Below are 20122 nucleotides of genomic sequence, written 5' to 3'. Positions count from 1 at the left end.
TCTTTTTTGAAGAACAGCAAGAAAGCTAGCTAATGTGGCAAGCAAATCACTTTTCACAATGGGAGTTAGCTTTTCCAAGTCCAAATGAATGTGTATAACTTCCCCCTAGATGTACTCATTTAACAGAAGTCTCAAATTTTCACAATTATTTATACATCACTTTTTATAAATGCTAAATTCACCTAAAATGAAAAATAATGAGTACATTGTAAAACATTTGTACTCCGCTATGTTGCTTTTTATAATATCAAATAACTAGAGAGAGAGAAATTTCACTTTATGTAGCATGTGCTATGTATTTACATTTATATGACATTGAAAGAATTCAAGAAAAAGCATTAGCATTCTTCCTTTTAAACTATGAGTAAAAGAGAAATTCTGGGAACTGCTTGACAAATTATTCCCCAGCAGCACTTTTAAGCAACAAAACAGACTCTGTAGCTGTTTGTATTACCAGTCAAAAGCTCCCTGCATTTTATCAAGCTAGTAACTGGTCTCTTTGCCATTCTATCTGGCCTGATAATGGAGATAACAAATCAAATTCTACATACTTATTGAAGATAGTGTGTATATGGGAATACAGCTAGGAAACAGCAGATCAAAAATGAAAATTTAAATATGAAGGTTCCCTATTTTTTTTTCACTTTCAGTTTATGACAGATAGAGATTTTCAGTCATGTGAACCTGAATTTTCTTAGGTCAAAAAATTTTCTTTCCTTCAGAAAGATCCTGACAAAATTTGATTACATGAAACTTTCAGATTAAGGTAAAAGCTGTCCCTGCTGCTTTATATCACAGAATTTGTACTTAGGCAGAACAGAATTCAATTCACTTTGTCACATCAAGATAAAGAACATTTAGTGATGTATCTATCTACATATAACAGCCTATAAAATGATTAATCTTAATTATGAATTACAGACAAATTACCCATCTTTCTCCTTCTTCTGTCTTCATTTCATCACAGAAGAAAGGGTGTGATAAAGGATTGCAAAAGAAAGAAAAACAAAGATTCATGTATACCGATAAATCAATCAGTTGTACATCAAAAACATCTTTTGACAATTTATCTTATCTTCTATGTGTTGCCTATAATTTTTTTCTCTGTGTGAAAATGACAGCCTGCTCTCCATCATTTCACTTTTTCCCTTCCAAACAATGGGAATCTCCATGTTTTGAGTGGGGAAACAGGCATTTTACTTTACCCTGATAGTTTGAAATATCTGCTTTCCTATTTCCCATTACAAATGGTGCAATTTGACCACTGTCATTGTTAATCTATGTCTTTATGGTGGCAGTGAACACCTGTGATAGTAGTAGCAACTATTACTGGTACCACACATGGTGCCTACTCAGATCCTAGTCACAGGGGTAACTTGAGCTATTAATTACCTCTGGAAGACATGCCTATGTTGACCTTCTGTAATATAATGCCCTGTTATTTTCCTTGATGAATTCTCTAGCATGTCTCTATTGTCCTTCCATGTTGCCTTGTGGGAAATGCTGCTAATAGATGTAGCAATATGGCTAAGGGAGAATGGACAGCAACACCTGTCTTTGCTGATCTCTAACTCTCAGGAGTTAACTAAATTACTCGATGATGGGAAGCAATCCTGGTCTTAAACATTGCTGAACGCACTTTCATACCAGCTCCTAAGACCAAGGTACTAAACAGAAATGAATCCCAGATCTCCTGGAGCCACAGCTGAAAGAGGTTAGTTACTGCAAGTTTTAACTATGAGATGCTACTACAGATTTTCTCTGCTTGTTCTGCAGTAGCCAGCTTTTTGTTTTCTTGCTTTCATTATCAAAATGTAAGCAACTAATTTTCACTCTATTTTGCTCTTCTTTCTCCTTTTCTCCAGCAATTTTGCAGAGAGAAAAGCTAGAAAGAAAAGTATACTCTTGTCTAAAATTGCCTTGTGATATGAATGTTCTTCAACATGTATTAAATGGACTGAATGTTCCTGATGCTGTGCCATAAGCCCACATGAATTTATGGTTTTTTTTCCTGCTCTTTATTCCCTTTAAATTCTTTGTTATTTTTTACTATTAGTAATTTGTTTTTCCCTTGATTCTTTACACAATGTGGTCTTATCTATAGAACCATAACCATATCAAATACTCAGTTTTTGACCTCCCCCCTCCCCTGTAGATTCTCTGTTGAAAAAATACACAGTAGCTTGTATTAGCAGTAAACATACAAGGAAGCTAAAACTAAAAGAAATGGCAAGACAGAACACAAATTTATTAAAAAATGGAACGTTTAAAATTGTTTAAAACACCTGGGAAACACCTACTGGAAAAGTTTTATATGTGTGAACACGTATCCTCCTGCAACCTTCTCTTGCCAAGGCACCTTTCCTGTGTTCTATGAAGGGCACAGGATGCACACACAAAAAAGTAGCCACCTAATTAATCATGCTTCTAACTCTCTTTACCTTGTCATTTAAGAAAGTCCTTAATACAATGTTGCTAGCGAACAATTTCAAAGGATTTATTGATTACTCCACCCCTCAGGGAAGCAAAACTACTTCTTCTTAGTAATTCAAAACTTCATAGTCTCACTTGGGATGTGTTTGCACTTCTCTCCATATTGTCTCTGTGTTGTTCCCAGAAATGTACTATCTGTTTATAGCAATATACACCCCACTGTTATATAGGTCTCTTCACGTTGGAGGGAAAGAAGGAAGAGGAGAATCCTAGTAGCCAATAGAAAAATGAGTCCCATTTTCTTACTTACTTAAATCCTAATACGTGGATTTCTTTGAATCCTGGAAGTTTCTCAAATATTTTTTGCATCTATAGAAAAACATAAAATAATTAATTCAGTGTAAGTTCTACCGCTAAAAAGCAAGCACAGGTTGACTACCTAGACAATATTTTTCATATTTCAGAAAAAGCTTTACGAAACAGTCTCAACTGCCCTCTTTGTGATGTCATCATTACTCAACTTAAACACGATATTTGGTTTGTATATGCTGCCTGTATTACCTGTTAATAGGCAAAATGAAGTACAAAATACAGCTTTTTTTATTAATATAATTATGTAAATCAGTGATAATCTAGTTCATAATAGAGCAAGTCAAACAACATGAATCAAATGCTTTTCTCATTTTCAGCAATTTTGGTTCATGAATAATTTTGTGATTCAAGTCACCTTAACTGTAAATTGTTAATTATTTAGAAATATTAACCAAATGCAGATGGGTTTAGATTATTTGACAAATCATTTATAAATTAAACAGTTTTACCTGTCTTGTACAAATAGAGTAACTTCATATATTTTTAATTCTCATGTAAACAATTGTACAATTACATGGTTTTGAATAGAAGAGGCAATATAAAGAATAAACAATGAGCAGAAAAGGTGAATTCTGTATGCGTTTTTCAGACTTTAGGATATTAAGTGTTTTTATCAGCACCTCAAGAATTAACAATGTTTTGAGATCCAGCTGATTGATCTTTTGGTCTTTTCCAATTGTAGCAACATTTATACAGCTAAGTCAAATGCACTATTTTATATACAACTACTATGTCAGAGGAAAGGGATTTTTTTAAACACACAGTTCCACAGTTCCTTTCTGGTTCACTTCCTGGTCATGTTAAGTACCAAGCAACACATCGTCTAAGCCTTTCAACTGTGAGCAAAGTCTGTGGAGTTGAGGGAATTCAGCACTTGAAAAGAAGTGAAAAAGTCTTTTGAGGAATCAAGTCCTTTTCATTCATCCTATCACTTAAAAAGTGTATGAACTAATGTGGAGATCTTTCCTCTTCTTTAGCTATATGATTCTGTACAAACCCAGCATATATTTAAAACTCATTCATTCATGTGTGAGAGTTTGTCAGAATTGGTAGGGAATGGGCAGTCAGACCCACAGCTTTCTCTGCATCTCTCAGGTAGGTTAAGTGAAGAAGAAGTAGCAGATCAGTATATTATCACAATACCAGGTATCAGCCACACTGTATCAGCCTAGATGTCTTTTTCATCACAGCAAGCAGAAGAGAAGCTGAAGTCTAGTGCAGAAAATGGCCCATCATCTACACTCCCCTTGCCCATCTCACACAAGAGGACAGTAGGAAAAGACCTGAGGTAAATACTTCATTTTGAGCTTGGTCTGACTTAGTAAAAGTGGCGCAGAAGTAGCAATTAGACCATGGGAAGATTTTAAATGTTATTCATGTGATTAATGCTCACTGAAAGTAATGGAGATTAAGGGCCTAAATCACTAGGATGCAATTAATTTTCCTAAACTTAGGCAAGCACTATCATTTTAGATGCCTTACGGTTGTCTTCTGTTCAGCTGATGGTGCAAAAGAGTGCAGCTCTCTCATTTTTGAGAGGCCCTTGCAGATGTGTTGGGTAACCTGGGGCACCTAAAATGGCACCAGTTGTCCATGTTTGGGCAACTGAATTCCATTTTAGCCATGTTCTGCCAGCTGACTATTTGCGTGGGTTCTGTTTGGTCTTTTCTCGGTTCTCTTTGTATCATAAAGAAGTTGATGCTTTCTTTTAACTGTATGCACGTATGTAGCTTCCTATTTCCTACTTTTGCCAGATGAATCTCGATTCACTGAGTAGCATAAGCATCTGAATCTGCATTCCGTTTTTCATGTGATTTTAAATGTCTGTTTGTGGTATACAGATGTACTTCTGAACATTTGCACTGTAATGTCTGCCGTAACTCTTCCCTCTGCCGTGTCCTGGAATGAATTAGAAACGAGCTCAGAAATGCATAGCCCCAGCCTTTGCAAGGGTTTCTCTGGAATTTGTACAGGAGCTCATGTAGCTGGATGAGGTTTTAATTCTGAATCCAATCTCCTCACTTTGAGTGCACTTTTAAGACTGTCTTGTATCAAGATTGCCCTCTGCCTCCTCCACGACCTGTCTTTGGAGGAAAGCATGTCAGGTGTATTTCATGGTACCAGACTACAAATCATTTTCTTTTCAACATTGCGTGTCAAGAACAGCTTTGGACTCTTTAAAGATGAAATTTCATGACAATGGAAAATAATTTAACAGTCAAGAAACTTTGCATTTCACCCCCTCCTATTAATGAAATAACTTAAAAGTCAGATTGCTGAATTACATCATTATATGTGTAGTAAACAATGACTGCAGGCACTTCTGTTTGAGGAGAATACTGGAAATCTCCAGAGAAGCCACTTTTTATCAGCTCTGCCAGCACATCCTTCACTGTTTTTCAGGATATTGAAATAGCTTGCACTAAGGAATGCTCGTGAAACTGATGAGAAGCTTTAGTTAATTTTACTAAGAAAAGCTTTTGGGAACCTCAAGTCATTAACTGCTATCTATTAAATTTATAGCTGAACATTCAGTTAATATTATTAATTATATGAAAACACCGCAGATGTTCCAGTTCTTATAGAAACCGTGGCAATGCACAACAAAATGACTGAAAGTCCTTTGAAGAATAGTTCAGACAACAGTACCTAATTACTTTTAACATTTATATTATATTTCTCATTAGGTTTATCGTAGAAATTAAATTATGACAAAGTACTGTCCATGAATGGCTGATTAAGCCCAAATGATATTCCTAAAGTTACTCTGTTCATCAGCTATCTGAGGCTCTACTGCTGACAAAGATGTTGGCTTGTTAGCTTGGTGGCTGAACAGATGGCTAAACAAGGGGAAAAGCTGGCTATACATGTAGGAAAATGGAAGGTCAGACAACAGGAATTGTCTGTTTCAAATGAGGGCAGTAGATTCTAGTTCTGTTTCATGGTGAAGGTAGTTTCATATTATGAATCTCAGCAAAGGTACAAAGCCAAAATTTTGGCATTCATGCAGCCTCCTTACCTGTAGCTGAAATTTGGCAGCGAGTTGTCGGTACTGTGGGGAGGTGGGATCATTAAGTTCAGCTGTGTACTCTTGATCAGTGAGGGTGACACTGAATTCTACCATTTGCTCCACAGGCAGTTCTGGGACTGTATTTGTTCCCAGCTCCTGGAAAAGGAGAGGAAAAAAAGGAGAGAAATAAAACTAAGTGATTTTTTTCCACATTTCAGTATTTAATATGTACAAGAGTTCCCTTTTAAGCCTGTCCCCAAAATAACTTTCTGAACCACATCCTACAAAAGGCAAGGATTCCTAGCCACATCTGTTGGCTTAATTCTTCTGCCTTTGCAAACAAGTTTCTATTACTGTGACTTGAGAGTTGCCTTTGATATGCATAAATGAAGATGATGAAGAGAATCAAGCCATTTCTTGCACAGAGACTGTTACCAAGTCTTCTTATTTCCATCATCATTAAAGTCATATAGCTTTATTTGCCACTTTGGAGAAAAGTGTGTGACATCAAGGAGAGTGACAAGCAAATGCTAAAAGATGGTTGGTATCCTACCCTCAGAATACCTATGGTCAACCAGAGCAGACTGGCAGAATCTCTGTTACTGTTTCATGTTCAGACATTTGCGTTTGTTTTTTCTTGATAATAAAGTAGAATTAAGCCTACCTGTGTTACACCTTTACTGTGCAGCTGACTTTACTGCTATTAAAAGTACTCTTACTTTGTTTATTGTTTCCCAACTCTATTTGCAGCTTTGGAATACACTTACTAATTTTTTTCCTTTAACAATGTTAAACTCCAAAAGCCAACTCATTTGTAGGTTACGATGTGCTGGCCACAAGGAGAAGAGCCCCTGTGGGTGCATTCAGAAAGATTCCCTAACTCATCTAAGATAAAACAATACACATTTGCTAGTTTTTAAAATCAGGAGGTATCTATTATTCCTTATTCACAAACAGAGCTGAGCTTCAAATTTCAAGTCTTAGGAAGCAAGTACTTGAAGAGGTGATGCAGAGAGGCCACCCAGGACACTCCCGCCTTCTGCCAATTTCTCAGTCCTTCTTCACAAACCTTGTTACTAATGTTAACACATACTATCCTTGTGTTCCACTGCCAAAGTATTTTATTACACAAAAAAGCCATTTTGTTTTTTTCTGAATAAAACCTTTCAGGATTCTATAAGTTTTTCCTGTTAAAAATATGAAGGTCTTGGAACACAAAACAAGTTTCTCTTTACTGCATGTACTGCATACACATTGCATGTTTATACTTATTAGCAATACTTACAGATTGGGTATTCTTTAAACACTTTTTGATATTTTTATTTGCTCAAGGACAATTCTACTCTCAGCCAGGCTTTTTATACCTTGGATAAACAAACAAACAAACACAACAAGAGCAAGACAATGATCAAGAAGAAACTGGCCCAAAAGAGCAGCAAGCTCATCAGCCTGAATCCCACAGAGAGGTGGGGTTTTCACTTCTGCTGCCAGGTGGGTTGGCACGAAGCTGCTAGAGACATCTGTCCCATACGTAACACCTAGGTTTTGATAGCTTCCAAGAACAAGCAGAACAAGAAATATGTGCAATTATGGTGTGTCAGGGGATAAGAGAGAAAACAAGATGTTAATATAATAAAGAATGAGTTAAACAGAAGAGAACACTTTCTGCACCCATTGATTACGTGTAACTCAGCTCTACTAAGTCATTCCATAGGGTGCCTCAGTTTTAGAGGAACGTATGTTTTGTGTTGTATATAAAAATATGGTTCATCAGTTAGAGAAAGAGTATTCTGTAATGTTCTATCATATAAACAGAAGATTAAGGAATATGCACTTTCTGTATAGCTACCCTATGACTTTTGAGGAGCCAGCCTTTAGGGAGTTGGTCACAAAGGACTGGGCCGAGAAAGAATGAGGAGACCTGTGACATGGAGGAACTCGTTAATGCCAATCTCCCGGTACATCTCAAACATCACAAATAAATGATTTTAAAACTGTTTTTTCCTCATATTCTGTCTGCTCTTTCACTCCAGCAGCTATGGCACAGGTAGGTAATACACAGTTGAGAATATGAAGATTATTTTGCTTTCTTAGATCCTGAGGATGTAATCATTTCGGACAGTAAAAGTAGGATTTATCTGGCATCACTCTGCTGCAATTCCTGTGCCAGAGCTGAGAAGCTTGCAGAGGTGGGATGAAGAATGGTGGCGATTTGCCAGGGGTGTGATGGGCGAGGCTTCGGCCAACATTTCTGCCCTCAAATTCTTGGCGGCAGCAGCACCAAGACCTTCACTTCACCCAAGCGGGGAGGAGCTGGCATGAGCCTCTTCCTACAGCCAGTACGCACAAACAACAAAAAAAACCCGGAGTGGCTTTTCGAGGAGCTGCTCTAGAAGGGCAAACTTTTTAGAAACTGAAAAAAATCTGAGAGCAAAGCAGAGGGGAAATGCAAGATGCCAGCTCCCGCCTGGTGCTCCTCAGCGCTGGGGTCCACCGTGGGCCCTCAGGCCCTGGTGATGCCTCGGTCTTTCTCCAGGGAGGAAGTTCCGGAAGGTTCCCCGAAGCCACACAGCTGCACCGAGGCCAGGGCCACCTCCCTGCCACCCCCAGGCACAGCGGCCAGGACAGGGAAAATAACTGCCCCTCCTTTCACCCCCACCCCCATCTCGGACGTAACCTGTGGCCTGCGGTAGCTGCTGTAAACCTGCAGAGGAGGGGGTAGCCCCCAGCGCCATGCTGAAGGGCTGCTCTGAGGAGACATCAGCCGAGATCCCCTGTCTGACAGCTGGCTGTCTGGCAAGAAAAAAGCAAGAAAGTCCAGTCCTATCCCTTGTGTTGTCGAAAGCTCAGAAGGTATGTGTTTTTACATTATTTAATGAAGAACAAGGTTACAAAATAGAGAAAAACAGGCAATGGGCCCCTCATTAAAAGAATGAAGACACTGCCTAAAAGCTGGCTGCCATATTTTCATACTTTATACCGCATACACAAGAAATGTCATGCACTATTCCAGTACAGAACAGATGCTAATAAAACCCTTTAGTCCTACTAGCAGTAACAGAGGGGAGCACTCATGATTTATAAGCACTAAGTGTTTATAAGGCTTCCCCCTCTTTTCTGCCAGCTGAGCTCGATAAGAAGAGGTGAGTGAAAAAGTGGGGTAGGAAAACAGGCTGCCCTCACCTTCACAGGAGTCTTCGTGTCGTTAACAATTTCGTTGAGCAGTGTGCCGTTAGGTACTGGTGCATATGGAGAGAGAGATGTGCCAGGGGAGCCTGGGGGGGGGTTAAAGTAAAATCAGGCAAGAACAGGTTGGCACATCAAAAATCTTCCCCTTTCTCTGTCAGTCAGGTGTCAGCTCACTGGAGAAGCTTTCCTTATGGAGGGTGTGTTTGAGCTCAAGCCTTTACCAGTGAAAGCGGGTCATGACTTATGGCATGGGTAAAGCTGCTACTTTTTATACAATAGGTGGCTTTTCTTCCAGGTCAAAACATCAGTAGGTTGCATGTGTGTGACTGAAGGCAAAAATGGCACTGACTATGCATCAATGAAACTGTGTGAATTAAATAATAATATTTGATCATTTCCTGTCATACTGCATTATATATCACCAAATGTCTAAGCTTGATTTTGCCAATTGAGATCTTTGTCTCTATGACAGCCACCTTTCTTTAGGGCTCTATTTAAAGTAACAAGAGGCTTTGACAGAGTTTTCCAGCTAGAGGCAAAATTACCATGCTAGAAGTTGCTATCAATAAGATTCTGTCATACCTGGCCCTCATAAAAATATGTGTGCAGGATGTTTCCTCCTTGAACCAAAATGCTCATATTTACAGATTTTTATCACTGCATACATTTCTAACGTTATTTTAAAGAACTGTAGTGCACAACAATGTTGGAATAATCTGCTCAAATTAATGTCTTAGCATCACTGTGGCTTTCTGGCTAAAGTCATTATTTTCATCTGCTTGCTTATTTTGGCTAAGAAAATGCATCAGCTGACACTCTAAATGTTATTACATAACCGAAGCAAAATTAGCTCTACTCTCTACAGGTGAAACTAGGAAAACATATGCATTTAAAGACTGTGAAACAAACCTGGAATGCTACATTTGAGTAGCAGACCCCTAAAGAAATAAAAAAATGCTTCTTATAGATTCTTTTGCTAAAGCATTTTCATTGTACTTCACTGAACTTGTCATGCTTCTACTGCATTCATTAAATTACAGCCTTCTAAGATTTATGAATCACTCGTTTTAGCAATTCTATTTAATGGGCAGACGAACAGCAAGCAGATTTGATTTTACCTGTAGAAATGGAAGGAATGTCTTCCAGCTTTTTGCCACCTGTTTTCTCTGTGGATATTTCATCTTTCCTATCAATCAAATAGAAATGAGTAACTTAATGATCAGCATGCTGTATTGGCAATGGCAAAGGTGTAAAAAAATGTAGAAATGACCCCTATATTAAGTGTACTTTAAATGAGAGAAGTTATTTCTAATGGAATATTTGGTAAGCTGGTTAAACAGGCAATGGAACAGTAGATCATATTTTATATTCAACAGCTTATATATTTCCTTCCTTCTCCTTCAATATGGTGTTTGCTCTTACAATGAACAAAAATGCTGATTTGATATACTCCTCCACCAAGGACTACCAAACCTGTCAGGAGTCTGCTCATGAGGTTTCATGACTGATTTGCTCCAAGCAATCAGAGGGATGGGGTCACAGAGATTAAATCAGTGTACAGGGTCTGCTTTTTCTCTCTTTGAAATCTGTGAATGGTTGACCACTGACTAAAATGGAAGCAAGACTTCCTGTACGTTATCTAAACCAACTGTTGTCTCCTTTGCTATAAATCATCCTATCAAGATAGTTCAGTGAGGGCTTTGGGCTTCTAATTTTAGAGCCAATGGACATTTCATGGTTCCAAGGATGTTCCATATGCTTTGGAGTGAGGAGAGGATGGGGGGACTTATTTTTCAGTTGTCAGCCTGCATTATGATATCATAAGGACGCTTCCAACTCATGATAGTTTCAAATCAGATTCCTGGATCAAGATTATTATGAATTGTAGGAATGTTTATGTTTGTATCTGGATGTAATATTCATGGTTAGTGCCTACCATGGTCCCCATGGCAGACAGCTGAAAACTCAAGTAAGAATATGGTGGGTGTGATGTATAGATTGTCTGCCTTGCATCACAGGATTTGTTTTTGTATTGTTGGTATTATTTTCTGTTGTAAGTTTTACCATCATATGCTGATGAAAAAATTTTGTAGCTGTGATTGTTAGCTTGCCTGAAAAGCAGAAGTGGTGTGTATATATAAGTACATTTTATAATAGATGTGTTAAAGATTCTTTCAGTTAAGGCTATAGAATAATTTCTGCTCTAAACCCAAATTTTTATTCATTTGTAGCTTTTGGAAACATTTGGATTCTTAGATAAGAATCTTCTAAGTGACATTTTGAGATTTTTCTTTCCTGAAATTGGGGGGTGAAGAATTTCAGCTGGTCTGGGTTCTAAGCAGAGTGTGGAAAAAAACACAAGCCCGATCATGGAAATAAATGAGGATAGAATTCCTCAAAATTCCTATAGAAATAGCTATTATTAAGGCAGTGCACACAGGTGAAGTGTTTGTGAAAACTGATATGAGTGAAAGAACTACGGGCATTGCAAATGCATAGTGTGGTGTTAACTGAGACAACATGAAGCTTGTAGCATAGACAGATAAGACAGCTGGGCTGCATTTCCAAACAGACCAACCTAGTTGTTTAATAACATAAATAAAGAACATGAACAACTCCTGATTTACCACACCCTCTGGATACCTTGTGCGGTGAGAACTAAAGTATTATTTGTAATGTTTTCACAATGTTAACTAATTATGTCTTGTGTCTTTAACTGGAGACTGATCTCTCTACATGACATCTACAGAAGATATAAAATGTTTCCCAAACCACACAGTAGTAAAGGTGAAGTCCAACAATGGACAATCATGGCTGCCTCTATTTCCAGCTAAAATGCCAGTAATTTATTTCACAGAATTTACTTCACCTTCTGAATTGTGTCTAGGGAAAACCATACTGTTCACAAAGAGCATAAGAACTCTGAGATCAGTCACTTTGCTTATTGCCTTGCTGCTGCTGTTTGCACTAGACTGAGTGAAAAGACCTCCCTTTGGACTTTCAGGGGAGTTTAATTAGGCCCTACATTATTAAAAATACATTTCTGAGAAGGAAGAACACTCAAAGCTCCCATGTCATAATGAATAAAGATAGATAAGACCTCTGTGATCATGAGACAATATAATTTATGAATGGAAGAGATTATTTGCTACACCTGAAAATCTAAGAAAATTTGAAGGCAAAAATTATACATTAATCAGAGAAACTGTGGACAATTATTTGTCTGGCTGCTCTATACTATTTCTATGCAGAGAGACAGAGTTCAGTATCGTAACTTTAATCCTGCCGTTCTCAGACTTCTGAGCATTGCCAGGAACATACTTTTTTCCCAAGAGTTTATGGAATAAAGCGTCACATTAGTTAACACTATCATGACGTGTAAAATACAGGGGAAAGCTAAAGTGAAGGCATAGAGTTTTCATATTATTTCTTTGACTTTCCTTTTGAGAATTATAGCAATTGTGGGTAATCTTTTGTCATGCTCCCAATCAACACTAGTCTAACAAAAAGCCGTGGCTCTGCCAGGGTTTTATGCTCACATTAGTCTGAGAAGACATTCTGTGGTGTCTCAAAGTGAACAGGCAACTCAGACATTTGGCTTCATTATTTGTGATTCAATTGCTGCGTAATATGATACATACAGTATACACGTATCTCGTGTAATACGATAAATACAGTATACACGTATCTCACAGCACACACCAAATACACCACAGTGCTATCTGTATATCTGTTCACATCCATGCACATCTACACATATATCTTTTTCAAAAAAGGCAGTAACATCAAGTGTCAAGGTTCTACATGTGCTACTTACCTTTCCTGGAAGGTTCTATGTTTTACTCGCTGCAAAAAGATTAAGAAAAACAGCATTTTACTAGTGGGTGTATCCAACCATTAGGCAGAAGCCTGTTAGCTCTTCCATTTACTGTACTTTCATGTTTTCCTTCTAACACATGCCCCCTCCTCTTCCCGAGCAATATTTTGCCCTTATATAAGCAGATGGGGAGGGACTTGGAAGTCTCCCCCAGTTTCTAAACAAATGTCAGTAATCCTTACCCGTTGGATTATTTCCAGGTGCTCTTGGGAATTGCTGAAGTTTTTGCCAATGTCAAATATGCAGAAGGTTTCCCTCTGGCAGGCAGTTACCCAGTTCTGATATTCAGAAGTATCCGGAATCCGATCCAGAAAAATACGAAAGGCTTCCCAGACAGCTTCCTGGCAGACTGAGTAAGAAGAAAGGGGCTGGGGATGGATGCTTTGTACCAAAAAGTAAACTTGAAAGCCTTTTTAAAGTTATTTGGGATTTACACATTTTACTGTACTTAGCAAACAAATCCAGCTCCCAGGTATTTTTAGATATTTAAGCCTTTTAGGTATGTTTGAGTTGACAGTCATTTGCCTTTATGCTGAAGGATTAACCATCTCTGAGTTAAGGACTGCTAATTTCCCTCATTTTAAAAGAGAGATTAATTTGGCCTGACATCATCATCAAACACAAAGCACACTTCCTTCACCTCAAAGGTACATATATACAAAGATACATACTGGATGTTCTAGTGAGAGCAACCAGGGAGGTAGAGAAAACCAAAAAATCTAGCAGTCATCATACTTGAGTAATCATAATTCTAACTGTGTACAAAGGTTTTGTACATTAGCATGGTTAAATATGCATACAACAAGCTAAACAGAACATATTTAAGATTTTGATATTCCCCACACATATAACAAAATATTTTAATGGAAAAAAAAATTAAATGCAGCAGGCTAAAATTATATGATTATATTCCAAATTTTCAATGTAATTACTCTTTTTAAAATCTTAAGGACCTTCTGTAGCAGGTACATGCTTTTGTGTTTCTTTAAACACCTCTGGAAAAATTGAATGACTTAGTATAGGTAAAATTCCTTTGGAAAGAACATGATTTCCTTCCTCTCTACAGAACTGTACACAGTCATTTGTTCAATGTTAAATGTCTCCTCCATGGTGATGAATCACCCAGTTAAATCCCAGGCTACATCAGACAAGATTAACAGGTACTGTGGCTGCAGAGACAACAGTAGCTTTCTGCATCATATGAGGAAATGAAAATGAACATAAAGAGAATAAGACAGTGAGGGAGATTTTGAAAAGGTGGTATTCAGGAATGACTCTAAGGGAGCGTCATTTACGGGATGCAAACTGACTTAATTACATGAGATTATGTAAAACAATATAATAATGGAGACATACTTTTACATATTCTGTTGGCTCACTCCTTGTGCAAGAAAGCTGTGAAGTTCAGCTGTAGTATGTTACAAAATATATTAGAATGCATATTTGGGCTTGGCATCCAGTTTTTTGATCTATTTTCTAGCAGTCAGAACTCTGCCAGGCATTTCAGGAAAAACTTGTAAAGGAGAAGTTCCTGCTGAAAAGACCTTGCTCTCTAGCACTGTGAGTGAGGATCATGACATGCATGAGTATGTGAGGGAGGGGAGAAAACAGCAGCAGCTAGGTTATAAATGACTGCTGAGAAATACTTTATGGGATTTACTTTCCCTTGATGATTCTGATGCCACAGGTCTTACGTATGTCTGTAGAAGTGAGCTTTTGAGAGCGACAGATGGCCAGGTGGGGCTACACTTCTGAGTGCACTCTTACCAACATCTTGCTGAAGTCTCTTCTTTTTTGTAAGCTGAAACAATTTCTAAAATATTCTGGAGGATAAACTGTTCCCTTCTCCAGACAGCTACTGCCTACCTCACTAACTATGCAAATATGTCTTTGGATTTCTGTTCAGATACCAGCCCTTCCCTACACCCAAAATATTTGGGTTTCACTTAACTCACTTTGCACAGCCTCAAACTAAACATAGAATGAATCCTGGCTGCACCTGAGTCATGTTCGAAATCACCGAGTGGTCCAAAAAGATCCTCAAGCTAGGACAGAGCCTCCAGGAATTGCCGCTCTGTGTGGACTTTCCTGCTTAACTGCAGAAGATATTTCCACTTATGCAGGTTGTCCTCTGCAGGCTCTGTGAACTCAGCTGTGTAGGATAATCAACATGGCTCCGTGGCTGCTAGAACTGATGTGTTTTGAACAGAACCAGTTCAATTTATCTATCTCAGCTGTCGCTATACCTTCCCATTCTTGGGTGACTGACTATGTCACTACTTGTGGATTCCTCTGGTATTGTTAGAGTCAACAAAGCCAGCTGTATTTTTGGCTTTGTGAAAATATAATGTACACTCATTCAAGGTGAAGGAACGCACTTCTTCAAAATGTTGTTTAAAGTTAAATGCTTTTAGAGAAGGGGATCTTCAAACATATTAGAAAAACCATTTTAACAAAAACTTGCTAGCAATTTAAAAGCTGTTGCCTTTAGCACTTTACTGTGCAAAGTTTGTTACTGTGAGATGGGACATTTATTTTCAGTACTTGATAGCTGCTTTGACTTAGAGTGAGATAATTATCTGCATTATCTAAAATATCTGTGTCTCTGAACTTAGTGCAGTCAGTTTCTCTAGGTATTCTCTAAACTTGCTGTAGGGATGTGCTCACCTAGCTGTGTTAGGGCACCTCAATAATAGCTCAGGAATGACCTGCCCTCCCAGTAGAGCTGCTGCATGTGGAACAGATGTGGTCAGATTATTAAAAAGGAACAGGCTGTCTTTTGAAGAGATTTATTCATTACAAGCTAGCAGTTAACGCTGCTTTTTATCATCTTTTTCTCACTTACAACTCTCTGGTATCTGTTTTTTCTGAGCAGTAACTGCTGAATAAAGATATACTATCTGATGAAAAGTAATCCAGTTACCAGGGTTTAGATAAACATGACAGGTTTAGATAAACATGGCCAGCTGAGGAGGTGTCCTAGCTGATTCCATGCATGCTCCCAGTTTGCCCCACATGAGGGACTGTCTTCATGGTGACTTAAGCTATGGTGTGTTATTTCAGAGTTGGCATAGGGTCACAGTAGGCTCGGGTTATCCAATAGCAACTGTCTGAGCTCCTATATCTGAGCTACCTTGTGTTCTGTGCTCATTCCTGAAAGCATAGAATATGTATATATGTAAAAAAAAATTGTGTAATTTTTCTTAGGAAGCAGTAAAATTCTCTGGAGGACAAATATGATCCACAGTGCTGTTACAGTTCTAAATATGTCATGGGACTTGGAGGGGTGGAAGTGGTCTCCTAGACTTTAGACACAGAAAAGAATGGACCTAAAGGTGTGTCTACAAAACAAAATGAGGGTAAGATTGTCACACAGATAGGCACAGGCTGTAAGCCTCGAGCGTGGCTACCAGATTATCTATTCATGAAGGCTTGTGCTGTAGTTACAGCTTCAAGGATAATGTTTGCTTCACCACATTTTCACTTCTACCTTTTTTTTTTCATTTATCACTTTCATCAGGTAAATTAGCATGCTCAGCTGGGAGGGCAGAAGTCTTGGTTTCTGATCTTTCCTTGAAGGAAAGATTTTTTGAGGTTTTAACGAAGGACATTGTAATGGAAAATGTGTAACTATTCAAGGGAGCAGAAACAACTTTTTTTGAATAAGTGTACAAATTATTCAGCTCCAGTCATCTGTTCTCTTGCTCACTTTTTGGGAAGTACCCCAGCTTCAGCTGAAGAACTGGATGACACCCACTCAGAGAATTTTGTGAGTGTAGGACACTCTGTTGGGAAAGAAGAGATGTAAGTTTAAACCTGCTTGCACTACCAGACTTACAGAGCACAATATCCCAGCTGATGTGCTGCTCTCCAAAAAGGTGGTAGTATTGTCATCATCAGTTTTTAAATGAAGATGTCATAGTTGTAGTTCTTTGAGTTCAGGTCAATGATACCAGCCTGCCCCAGGATAGCTTGTTTTCAGCCCAATCAGGGGACATGACCAGTGAGTTTTATGGACTTTCAAGATTAATTAGTATTTAAGAAAGGTTTTTTGGATCAGCCTCTTTAACACATTTCAGAATTCTGTCTAATGCCCATTGGGCTGGAATTCAGTCCCACAATGGATACCAAATATGTTTGTATCTATAGGAATGGCTACAGACATTGGTGTAGTTTGCCCATGCTGCCTATACCAAGTGGCTGCTGGAGTAAAATTTTTGCAGCTCTACATCCAGGTTTCATTTCAGAGGGAACTAGCTGGTTCCCTGAAAGATTTCCGAGGAGCAGCCAAGTTACATACATGTCTGTGAATGGTTGGAGACCAATATAGAGGACAAATAGATAAGCAAAGTTGATTTAGAGAGTAGAGGTTGCCTTAGATACTTACATCCCAGAAGTGCTGACTAGGTTTTAGAATTAGCTTTGGACCATCTAGCTGCAGCACAAAAATACGCATTTTTCTAATACAAATTAGATCAGCCACAGAATGAAAGACTGGGAGAGGCAGAGGGAGGAAGAGAGGAAATATAAAAACCAGAGGGCTATTTGCACTGTGCTCTCTAGGGACCTGAAATTGGAATGGTAACTCTATAGGCTCTTTATGATCAAGCGAGGTAAAGAAAGCGCTGGGGAGGGAGTGAATTAATTGGGAAAGGTCAGAAAAAAATATATTCTAGACTTTTAAAAAATAAGACTAAGGTCTTTGCATGAGCTGCTGGCAATTATCTCAGTGTTTTTAGCATACCAACACTGCCACAGACTTAATATAACTACAGATACACCAACATATTTGTGCAATGACTGGTGAATAGTTTTATTACTTGCCTTGAGCTGGTGGGATTAATTCTGAGTAGCAATGATGGTACCCGCTGCACTTTTGAGAAAGATGGTACATCTTTACACAGTAGTGCAAGCATAATTTTGTCTTCACATTCTGCCATGCTAAAACACTATGCAGTTACACTGAGTTCATTAGTCCTTTGAGTGCATTGTTTTATTCTGTTCTGGTATTCTGGTAACTGTAACTGTCTGTCTTGAACCATGCCAATGTACATGTAACATTTGATTATCTATGTAAAAATAAAGCATAAAGCAAATAGCACATACACTGCCTAGAGCTAAAGAACAAGATTCTGGAAAATTGCTGTTTCCTCAAGTGAAAGAAATACTTTCTAGGAGGAAGTACATGCTACAACCATCATCTTACCTCTTAATCTATAGTAAGCTTGGTGACTGGCTAAAATCTGCTTCACTGATTCTTGTGGGCAAACTTTCACACCAGTTGAGAAAAAGGATGACCTCTTTGTTCGGTGTTTTGCCATGTCAAATATCCGCCTTATGGTTGATACTCTGGACCTCTTTGTTGTTCTTTCTGTTTTGTCTGACCCTGAGGCATCTGCAAGATGTTTGGCTTCACCACGATTTATTTTATTAGGGATTTCTGGAAAAGATAAAAAGTAAGCATGTACATAAACATACATTGCATAGGCAGCAGGTATCCAATGCAAGATCATGTCTGGAAAAAGGGCATGAACCTGAGAGTACTTTTTGTTACATTATATTGGTGTCAATGCCCTGACAGAATTAATGTGCTGAGGAGAGATGTCCTGTGATCACATGGGGGAACTGGGACTCAAGAGACCTGGTAACTAGTTTCCTTTATATCTCAACACGTGACCCCAGGACACACAGGATAAAATTTTCAGAAGCCCTAAATCTTGTTTTCAAAAGTAACCTTGAGTTAGATCCACAAAGGACACTTAAGTGCTTGAATTTTTTGCTACAGCATCTCATTTGTGAGCATATCACCCTGTATGGAAATTTACAGTACACTGATAAGTAACGGTCTGGAGCTTGGGAAGGTGAAGCATATCTGTATCAGCTTACAGTGTAAAGAGGTGCCTATGCTAGCAGATAAGTAAAATGAGAAATAGTTGTACCTTAAATCTGTACTCTTCGAAGATATTCTTATCTTTCCTTTGGCACATCTCCCTTCACATCAGGTTCATAGTCTTGAACCCATCCCAAGAACTGGACCCTGAAACACTTTCTTTCAAAAGCTGAACAGGAGTTTGACTGTCTTGGGGAAAAGAAAGAGCTGTTTCCAGTCTCCCTCCTTTACTCCACAGTGCACTCCTTTATCTTTCCCTCACATAAGCTGAAGTATTAATCAGAACAGACTGCAATGATGTTTCTTTGCCACTGGATGATAGAGGTTGTGAACACTCTGGCATTGTATCTCAATAGATCTTTAACTATTCCTGGCAAAGTGGAACAGCTACAGTAGAAAAAAGTGTGATCAGTGAGTGGGAATTGAAGATCTAGTCTTAAGTTTTACTTCTGGCACTATTCAGTTATGAAAAATGGAAATGCTTCTAGGGTGTCAAAATAGCCTCAAGCATAGGAACCCCCATCTTAAAAGGCATGCAAAAATTCAGGCCTCATTTCATTCCACTTCCTAAGTATTTGTGATGCAGTATTACATGACACAGCAACTAAATTTAATGTAAAAATGTTAATGATAAAAGTAGCATGTAAGGTACACATTTAAATGAGCTGAAATACAGCATTTTACAGGATCGTGTGATAGAAGCAATTAATATCTTTTAGATTATCTTCCAAAATTTTGCATATATACTAATAAAGATGTTAAAGTTATTTTGGAAATACCTTTTTTTCATTGCATTTTCATACATGTGATACAGTCATTACAGATGAAAAATAAAGAAAAATGTAAACAGAATAAAAGACATTTTGAAAGAACTGTTTCAAAAGAAAAGTGTAAAATTTGTAGATAATTGGAAAACTTTAAGGGAGAAAATGTAAGAAAGACATGGTATATGTGTACCTGAATGCTGATGAATCAACTGAAAAAATTGCCTTGAGGAATGGTTTAAAAACTTGTAAAAGAATAGAAGTAAATAATAGGGTTCAAAAGGAATAAGTTCAATGAGAGTAATACTATAAAAAAATGGAGTAAAAAATCATCAGTTTGCTGAAGAAAGAAGAAATGTCATGCTGCATAAAACAAACACTAATTATCATGTTCTTAGGCAAATCAAGAGAAAATAAGGAAGGTAAAAACACACTATCTTGACAATTTGGAACTGTGTTAATTAAATGTTTAAAGAAAAGTGGGCAGATAAATGATAAGAGAAAAAATAATTGAAAAGCATACTGTTACAAAACGAATAGTACTTGAAGTAAAGAATGGGAAAAGTTCTACCATATATGTCAGTATA

The 20122-nt window shown here is 38.0% G+C and overlaps 1 protein-coding gene across 1 annotated transcript in view; it reads right to left on the bottom strand.

The window, feature by feature from the left end:
- The window catches only part of IMPG1 (interphotoreceptor matrix proteoglycan 1), a 70981-nt gene that overhangs the window by 37838 nt on the left and 13021 nt on the right, over positions 1-20122 (bottom strand). Inside the window, exons 2-9 of the mRNA XM_087775500.1 lie at positions 18088-18321; positions 13064-13230; positions 12822-12850; positions 10123-10190; positions 8999-9090; positions 5825-5971; positions 2744-2802; positions 931-951 (exon numbers count right to left, since the gene is read on the bottom strand). Of these exons, the coding sequence (XP_087631626.1) occupies positions 931-951; positions 2744-2802; positions 5825-5971; positions 8999-9090; positions 10123-10190; positions 12822-12850; positions 13064-13230; positions 18088-18321 (817 nt within the window). The remainder of the gene's footprint in view (positions 1-930; positions 952-2743; positions 2803-5824; positions 5972-8998; positions 9091-10122; positions 10191-12821; positions 12851-13063; positions 13231-18087; positions 18322-20122) is intronic.

This window comes from Nipponia nippon, unplaced genomic scaffold (assembly GCF_047370975.1).
Source record: "Nipponia nippon isolate SJK-2023a ecotype South Korea unplaced genomic scaffold, ASM4737097v1 scaffold_4, whole genome shotgun sequence".
Lineage (NCBI taxonomy): Eukaryota > Metazoa > Chordata > Aves > Pelecaniformes > Threskiornithidae > Nipponia > Nipponia nippon.
This window is presented reverse-complemented; position numbering and strand designations above follow the sequence as displayed.